General features: G+C 43.7%; 1 protein-coding gene across 7 annotated transcripts in view; it reads left to right on the plus strand.

Moving 5' to 3' along the window:
* The window catches only part of GLT8D2 (glycosyltransferase 8 domain containing 2), a 51,351-nt gene that overhangs the window by 27,693 nt on the left and 14,191 nt on the right, over positions 1-9,467 (plus strand). For 5 of the 7 annotated variants that reach the window (XM_045289283.1, XM_045289305.1, XM_045289291.1 and 2 more), the window contains 4 exons: positions 3,854-4,058; positions 5,627-5,744; positions 6,508-6,592; positions 7,179-7,291. In XM_045289283.1, the coding sequence (XP_045145218.1) occupies positions 3,854-4,058; positions 5,627-5,744; positions 6,508-6,592; positions 7,179-7,291 (521 nt within the window). The remainder of the gene's footprint in view (positions 1-3,853; positions 4,059-5,626; positions 5,745-6,507; positions 6,593-7,178; positions 7,292-9,467) is intronic. The other 2 variants (XM_045289299.1, XM_045289312.1) reach the window with 1 other exon arrangement.

The following is a 9,467-nucleotide window of genomic DNA, read 5'->3' on the forward strand; positions in this document are numbered from 1 at the left end:
CCTCTTTCCCTGTGGAGATATAAACAATACCCTTCCCTTGGGTGGGTTAGTGCCCTGTGCCCCCGCTACCCATTTCTTTTTATATCCCCCCCACCCCAGTCGTATCCCTGGTTTTGGTCTGACCCCTGCCATACTACCTGGTCCTCGCCCCAGGAATGTTTGTGTACAGTAGCTTTTTCCCTATGCCCCTTTTGCATTTTTTTTAAAGCTTACCTCAGCAGACTTGTCCTTTTGTGCTTGGCTTACTTCGCTTAGCATGATTTCCTCCAGTTCTTCCCATGCAGCAATGTACTTCATGTGTTCATCACTGCTTTTTAGCGATACGTAGTGCTCCATTGTATGTATGTACCACAGTTGTTTAATCCACTCGTCAGTTGATGGAAATTTGGGTTGTTTCCAACTGAATTTTTTTTTTAAACAAGCATTACAATTTTTTTTCAGACTTTTAGTGTCCTCAAATTGTTTCATGTCAGAGTTATGAGTTACAACGGGAGGGTTTCTCTGGCAGGGAGTCCTACTGTCTGTCGCCTGAGCTCTGCGAGCAAGTGCTGCCTCTGTGGTTCTCTGAGCAAGCAGCAGACCTGAGCCCCAGCAGACATGGTGAAAATGCTCACAGTGGGGTGGCTCCCAGGGTTTCTGAGAATCTGCATTTCTAACAAGTACCCCAGGGCTACTGGGGCCAAGGGTACCTTGCTGTACCAGTGACATGCTGTGTTTATAAAAATTCCCAGCCTGGGGGAGTGTTTGTTGTAAACTCTGGTCCCCAGGATTGGCTCTCTCTCTCTCACCCTGTCTGTGTGTGGAGGGGTCAGCCAGGCATTTGCAAAATTCTAATTCATGACTTCCCATTTGTACATTCTGGTCCTGAATAAAACCCTGTAGGGCTATTATCCTGGGCAGGAGTGGGAGGGTGGGGGCGCAAAAATGCAGAGGCTGATTCTTGCTGAGTTTTATGAGGCTCTAACTCTACAGGAGTAGAAAACCTCATCTTTCTTTCTGTAACAGTTTTATTGGCATATAACTCACTCATCATACAATTCAACAGTTCAGTCACATCAAGAACAGTTGTGCAATTGTCACTCCAGTTTTAGAACATTTTCTTCATTCTTGTACTCATTATTATTAACTCTCATTTCCCCTCAACCTCTCCTGCCATGTTTCAAAGGAACCATTAATTCAGTTACTGTCTCTATAGATTTACCTATTCTGAGTTTCACATACAGTAAGACATTGTTTTTGAAACCTGAAACAATAACAAAGTAAAACAGATAAAAGCCTCAATTGAAAAGAAAGCAGAAAATATTAAAAATTAGAAAAACTTTGAATGGATTATAATGGAGATCAAATGATCAAAGGATCACTAAAATTTAACCTAATTGCATTTACAACCATTCACTCTCCAACGCATGCTGCATGACAAAAAGCCTCAGCTTTCTCCCAAAGAGCAGTTTGGTGGTTTTGAATTGCTGACCTTGTGGTTTGCAGCCCAACACATAACCCACAATGCCACCAGGGCTCCTTGGAGGATTTATAGCAATGAAGGTTTACCTATGTAAACCTTGTCAAATTTACGTAGGAGGTTGATTACTTCATGGCCAGCAGGCAGCATGCCACATGGTTAGAGGGACCCATCATTGCGCCCCATAATGACAACATAGTCCAGAAAAAACAAAAAGGAAGACTATCCCCCCTGCCATGTTTATAAAAGTAACACAGGGTTGCTTTAGAGAATTTGGAATATACAAAAAACACAAAGAAGAAATGAGAAGCACTCATAATCCCATAGACATAAATCCAATCATGAATATGTTTGTATTGAGTTGGGATCAATCACATACTTTTTTTTAAAGTGTATGTTCTTTTCCTCCTTAATGTTCTATGATGAACATTCGCTTAAGTCAGTGGATACACTGTGAAAAGAGACCCAATTAGACAAGTGCTGGAAATTCAGAGTGGCAGGAGGACACACAGATGGAGGAGGGAAAGGGGCGCCTCACCATTGTTTCTCAAACCACACCGAGCGTGGTAGCCTGTTCAATTCAGTGTCAACTGGGACTCTCCTGGAGCAGAGTGATAGAGGTTTTGCAAAAGCAGTATCTGTGAAGAGAGAAATACCTTTAAGCAAACATCAGATGTTAGAGGAGAACTGCTCTATAGGGTTTCAGGGACTGATTGTTCAGGAGTAGATGACGGCCCTGTCTTTGGGAGTCCTCCTGAGTGAACTTGAGCTACCATCTCCTCACTTAGCAGCCAAACCTGTTGAACATTTGCTTCACCTGGGGACTTTACTGGATGTTCCGCAAGCTGATAATGAAGATGTGAATCTTGCCCTCAGACAGCGTGCATTGGAAGGTGAATTACTTCCACCACTACCCCTGACCAGCCCTGGGTGGAACAGTCTTCCTTCGGGGCTTGTCTGCATGTGTTCTTGATAGAGCTCACCATACTGGGGGTCACAAGGGCATAAGCCATGCCCTGACTGCCTAGGGGAAGCCCCTGGACCAATATTGCAAGCTCCTATGTCTTACATAATGCAAATTTCCCAATCATGGCCCCGGGCCCTCTCTGGAAATCCCACCAGTAACTTTGTTACATTGATCTGCTGTCAACCACGTTTATGTGACTGTCTTCTCTTGCCTCCCAGGTTCTTGAAAGCTACACCATATCCAAGGGAGCCCCTGGGCACCAGTCTGACCTCGTACTAATAGTCTCCTTCCCCCAGATAATATGTGTCTGTAGTTGTCCTGTCCTCCTTTGCTTAAGACTTAATAAATGAAGGGTCTGTTTATAAATTTGTAAAAATCTGAAAAATAAAAACACATTATTCTTCATTCCTGAAAGTTACATTGTGGTGCCTAAATATGAAACTATGAGGTAAGTATTTTATATCATAGCCTGTGCTCAAAAGTAAAACTATCCATTGTGCATATTAGTCACACTTTTCCACCTATCTCCCTTCTCCCGCTGTCACTTTCAAGAAAGATGATTAAGGGTTTGATAGGGGAAGAGGACACAAATTGTGTATTTCATAACATTTATTTATTTTATTGGTGGCTCTTACAGCTCTTACAACAATCCATACATCAGTTGTATCAAGCACCTTTGTACATATGTTGCCGTCATTTTCAAAACATTTTTTTCTACTTGAGCCGATGGTATCAGCTCCTCTTTTTTCCCCTCCCTCCCTCACTCTCCCCTTCTCATGAACCTTCTCATGAAAATAATCTATAATTTATAGATTTATCTATAAATTATAGATTATTTTCATATCTTACACTGTCCGCTATGTCAGCAAGGAAAATATTGTGATTGAGGGAAGTGTTGAGGATTGTTGAACCAAATTAAAAACCAATTAAGTTCTTCACAATTGTTTTCAATTATATGTGTGTTGGTTTTTGGAACAGCTCCAAATTCATAGTGACTCAAGGAAAAAACAAGTTTATTTTCTCATTTAAGTAAAAGTCTGATATTTTAGCTCCACAGTCACCCAAATCAAGACTCCTTCTATCTTATTGCTTTGGTATCCAAGACGGTTGCCCTAGCTCCCACCCTCATTGTCACATTTCAGCCAGTGGGAAGGGAGGCCTCATCTTGCCAGGGAAGATCAAAGCATTGCATTTATTACTTGCACTAACAACCAATCATTGGTCAGAACTTGGTCGCATATAGCTGCAAGGGAGTCTGGGAAGAGTGCTCTTAGTGTGCCAGCTAAAATGCCGGAGTTCTATAAGAAGAATGAAAGAATCGATCCTGGATTCTTTCAGCCTGTAGTCTCTTGACACCATGCCAGCCTTCCCTGTGAGCGTATGAGACAGATGAAGCCCTCTCCCTTGTGCTCTGTTTTCTGTCTGAGGGATGCTCCTGGGCACTCTTTCGATGTTTCCAGATGATGGCTCCGAGACTCCTGAAGAATTAGACGAGGAGATCCCCGTGGTGATCTGTGCTGCGGCAGGGAGAATGGGTGCCGCCATGGCTGCCATCAACAGCATCTACAGCAACACGGATGCCAATGTCTTATTCTATGTGGTCGGACTCAGAAACACTCTGTCTCGAATACGGTAATGCGGCGCACTGTGGCATTCGGGTGCTTTCTGTGTTCTTTTACTTAAATGGATACCTTTCTTCCTTTCTTTTGGATTTGATGAGTACCATTGGAATTAAAGAGGCGGGTGCCAAAGGCCTGTGTGGTGACCTGGCAAATGTGTGTCCTAAGCCAAGACATTTCAGCCAAGCCTCATTAAGCTAGTATGGAAACGCGTCATTCTGAAGTAAACCGAATAGCCCATATTCTGAACTAGCTTCTATGAAAAAATGTCTTTCTACAATTGCTTGATTTTCCCCTGCTTTCTTAACCCGCGAGCAGTTCACATAAGAAAAAAATGCAAGTTGTCAATAAACCTGAAAAGGTGTTTTATATTAATAGGGATATGCAGATAAACTCAATAATATCTAAATATTTACTTGTCTCATTGGTAGCAATTAAGTAAATTGATACTACTCATTGCAGGGAAAATAGACATTTTGTTTCTGTTTTACAGAAATATGTATTTTATAAATTGGAAAAACTCTTTGAGAGGGTCCATTCACTGCCTTCAAATTGATTCCAACTCATAGTGACCCTAGAACAGCGTACAAGTGTTCCTAGGGTTCCCAAGGCTGTAAATATTTGTGGATGCTTACTGACAGTATGGCAATATCTCTTAAAATATTGCAAGTATGTGAGCATATAATGTGACCTATGACTTCCACTTCTAGGAATCAGTGCTGTAAACATTCTTGCACCTATTGCCAAAATGCATGTAAAATAGAGTTAATCTCAGCATCATGTCAAAAAGTAAAAATTGAGAAAGGGCTAAAATGAACCAATCATGAGTAAATGTTTAAATGACTTATGGAATTATGGCTTAGTTATGTAAAAAAATAAGTCGATTTGTAGGCACTGACAGAAAAAATCTTTAAGGCATTTCATTAGGTAAAAAATGCAAGCTGTAATTAAATTCATAAATAATGTTCCACTTTATGAAAACAAAACCTTCAAGGTATAAATATGCACAAGTATGTATGCAAATATCATCCACTTATGCATCCATAAACTATCCATCCATCCATCTACATATCTACACTTTTCTAAAGAAAAATAATTAGAAAAATATTGAACTGTTAACAGTGACCTCACTCTGGGGAGAGTGGAGGAATTGAAGATAGAAGTGATGAGTTTTGCTTTATTTTCTTTGCTGAAAGAGTTATGTGAATGAAGAAAGGAGAAATATATATGAAATTTGAAGTCAGACCAGATGGGCAAAGATCAGGAGGATTATAGACTAAACTTGATGAAGAGTTGACACAATTTTATTTTCCACTTTCTAAGGAGTCAGCATAAAATTTGAGGGGTTCAGTAGTAGAATTTTTGCCTCCCAGGCAGCAACCCCCGTTTCAACTCCTTGCCAGTGAAATCTCATGCCTAGGCACCAGATCTGTCTGTCAGTAAAGGCATGTGTGTTGCTGTGATGCTGAGCTTGTGCATGGGGGTGCCACAAATCTGAGGCAACTCCAGGTCAGCCAGCAACACGGGGGCTACAGACTGAACCTGAGCAGTAGGCTTTTGTTTGTTGTTTCATCTCTTCAGAAAATGGATCGAACATTCTAAGCTGAGAGAAATCAACTTTAAAATCGTGGAATTCAACCCGATGGTCCTCAAAGGGAAGATCAGACCCGACTCGTCAAGGCCTGAATTGCTCCAGCCTGTGAGTAAGAAGCACGCCCAGGCTGGGGGAGGCCTTGGTGAGACCCTAGTTCCACGTGGACATGCTCTCCCTCTGCCAATCAGGGGCAGCAGCATCCATTCCGATGTAGATGGAAGGGAACCGAGAGCTAAGCACTGGACTGCTAGCCACAGGTGTTTGGGATGGCAGTTTCACAGAAAATACTACCAGTGGCTACGTATGACGGTCACTCAAGTCCGCTCTTAAAAATCAACTCAATCGTGAGCCTCTCGCCTACTGGTAGGGTATTTCCCCCAGTTCTCTATGTAGAGGTCATGTTCGAGTGGGAGCTGAGCTGAGACTCAAGATAGTGTGGTGTTATTGCCAATAAACTGGCACGAACACACACACACACACACATACTCGCCCCCTTCTCAGCTCACACTCCTTTGACCGTTTTCTGGTTCAAAGAGCTGGCAGGTTGAACTTGGTGCTAGGATAGCGTGTGCACATGTGTGTTTTAGGCTGGTCAAAATTCATGGGTGTTGAGCTTCTCTGTGGCCTAAGAGTTGGGCTGGGAGGCCTCTGTGTTCACAGAATGGACTGGCCTCACACAGGGAGGCCTGCATCTTAGAGCAGCTTTGATACGGCAGTGCTGGGCCCAACCCCCCCAGTCCAGCCCCATCTAGCTCAGTGATGCAGCCTCACGACGCCCATTTATTTCTCCCTCAACTCTCCAGCACCCTTAGGAGACACCACACCATGGGCCTCTGCCTCACTGCTGTTCCTTTTGTTGTCTCCACAGCTGAACTTTGTCCGATTCTATCTCCCTCTGCTTATCCAGCAACACGAGAAAGTCATCTATGTGGATGATGATGTCATTGTACAAGGTACTTGAGAAGGTTCCCAGGACACTCAGAGAAGGAGTAGCTGATAAGTGCAATGATGGTCTCTTGATTTTCACAAGAGTTAGTTGCTCCATGGTGTGGTCGCTTATAACAGACGTGAGCACAGCCTTGTTTAAAACTGGGCAGCATCCCAAAAGCAACAGTTGAAACTCATTTCCCTGGCTGATCGGTTGACTTTCCAAGGAGCCATTCTCTGCCTGTCAAAGTATGCAGTAAATATCTTGGAACACTTTCCTTGTTCCGCATCTCTGACACATAGGGGAATGTGTCTCCTGATGACCTTCTCGGGGTGAGCCAAGTTTGGGTGTTTAATTGTGGCCAGCTCTCTCTCTCCCCCACATGCAAATAGGATTGCATTGGTGTGGGACCTACCCATACGTTAGAAATAAAGACATTTGGCCCATCTGTATGTATTACTAGGAGGCTTTGATATGAGCTGAACTTAAGTAAATTGCTCAGCTCCTTAAAATCAAGAATCCTCTCTTAAAGACTGTTTAAGCTCTAAGACCTTCTCTCGCTCCAAAACAAATGCCATTAAGATGTTAACTCTTGGAATTTCTGAACGCAGGTGACATCCAAGAACTGTACGACACCACCTTGACGATGGGCCATGCAGCTGCTTTTTCCAGTGACTGTGACTTGCCCACCGCTCAGGACCTAACCAAACTGGTGGGGCTGCAGGTGGGCACAGTCACTCTGCCATCCCACCTTTGTCCTCTCTTCTTCTCTCTTCCGTCCTTCCCTGTAGCTCAACATGAGTATAACGTGCACCTTCTAGAGCCCTGATGGTCAATCTGGACTGCCAGGAGGGGTAGGGTCCTGGGCCAGACTCCAGCTCCACCCCTTCCTGATTGAGGGCAATTACTTACCCCTGCAAGTCCCACTTTCCTGCTCTGAAAAAATGGTGACAGTTGTATCTACATAGCTGCGTGGTGATGTGAGTTTTGATGGTAGCCACCTCTGTGAGAGAGTAGAGCTCTCTCTCAGCCTTTTCTAGACCATCATGTCTACAAGAACAGATACACAGGTCTTTTGTCCCATGAGCAGCTAGATGGACCTGAACCGCCAAGCTTTCTATTAGCAGCTGAAAGCTTAACTGTTGGGCTACCAGGCACCATGGGAATAAATGACATGCAATAGGATGTCCAGCGTAAAGTAGGTGCTCCAGAAGTGATAAGTTGTGAACGTCAAGGCCCCACAGCAGGCAGGGTGTTTTCTCTAGCAGACCATTGCTGAACTCTGGCTCTGTGTGCAGTTTTGACTGTCACTTTTTCTTTCTGTAGAAGAAAGTGTTGACTGTGTTCAGAGCTAAAGACCTCCCTATCCTGGTAGAAATGAGGATTGTTGGGCCAAACTTAACATTGAAACAAACAAACAAGAACGCCTTAAAACACAAAGGCGATTAAGAATCACATCAATTAATGTTCCAGCAAATAATTTCCTCTCTGTGAGCCTTAAAGGAGCCTTTGTGGTGTGCTTATGCATTGGACTGCAATCCTCATGGTCGGCAGTTCAAAGCCACTAACAGCCCACAGGAGAAAGACTGGGCTTTCTACTCCTGTAAAGTTAGCCTCAGGAAGCCACGGGGGCTGGCTATGAGTGAGCGTTGACTAGAGTGTGGTTCCTTGGTTTGGTTACACTGAAGAGGAAGTACACTTTAGGGCCCAGGTTCTAGGGCCAGACCAGGCTTCACCTAAATCTCAGCTCCATCAGTCACTGGCTTTGACTTTGGGCAGGTTACTTGTCTGTTTCCTCATGTGCCAAATGGAGGCCGTTATAATACTTCTGTTATGAAGTGAGTGTGCAGATTAAACAAGCAAATATTTAACTGTAGACTCAGAGCCTTCACAAATAATAGAATTTGTTTAATATTATTTAACTTAACATTAATATTTTAATTTCATAGACTATTTCAAGCATATCCTAAAACAAAAAAGTAAAATAGCCTGCCATTTGTCCATCAAAAATAAATGAGTACATGTAAAGTTATTACATGTCATTAATGAGTTAATACACGTGCAGTTCTTAGAATAATGCCTTGCTGGTACACGGTGCTCAAGGGCTTCCGTGTCATACTTGAGAATCCCACTAAGGTCAATTCTGACATCCACTGGAGGGGAAGCAGCCTGTCCTTCATACTCCATTCATTCATCGACTGCCTACTGAGTGCTCGCCGCGAACCAGGTGCTGCTAATGCAGTAAATAACATAAGACAGTTTGCCTTTGTGTGGCTTATGCTTTAGTGGGCAGAGACAGACAGTAAACACGTGAGTAGAACCTTTAGTGGTAGAGATGGAGGTGGAACGTTGCATTTTTAAAAGGGAGGCCAGAGAAGGTAGCACTAAAATGATGGCATTGAGGGAGCCACACCGATGCAGGTGTTTGGGGGGAAGCATTCCAGGAGGACAGAAAGGTAAAGGTCTTGAGGTCGGGGTGTGTCTGGTCTATGATGGGAGCACAAAGGTTTATGTGGCTAAGGGATTAAGGGGAGGCCTGGTGGCACTGCTGGGTCAATGTTGGACTGCTAACTGCAAGGTCAGTGGTTCAAACCAACTGCTCAGTGGGAAACAGATGAGGTGAGGCAGTCTGCTCCCGTGAAGATTCACAGCCATGTATACCCTGTATGAGGTCGCTGTGAGTCAGAACAGAGTCAACGGCAATGGGTTTGGGAACTGATGGAGTTGGAGAGGTAATCGGGGCCAGGTGGTATAAGGCCTGGCAGGCTATTTCACGGATGCTGGCTTTTATTATGAATGTTTGGGAAACCACTGGGAGCAGACGAATAGACACAGGATAGGATTGATTAGACGAATAGAGACACAGGATAGGATTGATTAGACGAATAGACACAGGATAG

This window comes from Echinops telfairi, unplaced genomic scaffold, assembly GCF_000313985.2.
Source record: "Echinops telfairi isolate 266 unplaced genomic scaffold, ASM31398v2 ScPeMD7_2;HRSCAF=8, whole genome shotgun sequence".
NCBI lineage: Eukaryota > Metazoa > Chordata > Mammalia > Afrosoricida > Tenrecidae > Echinops > Echinops telfairi.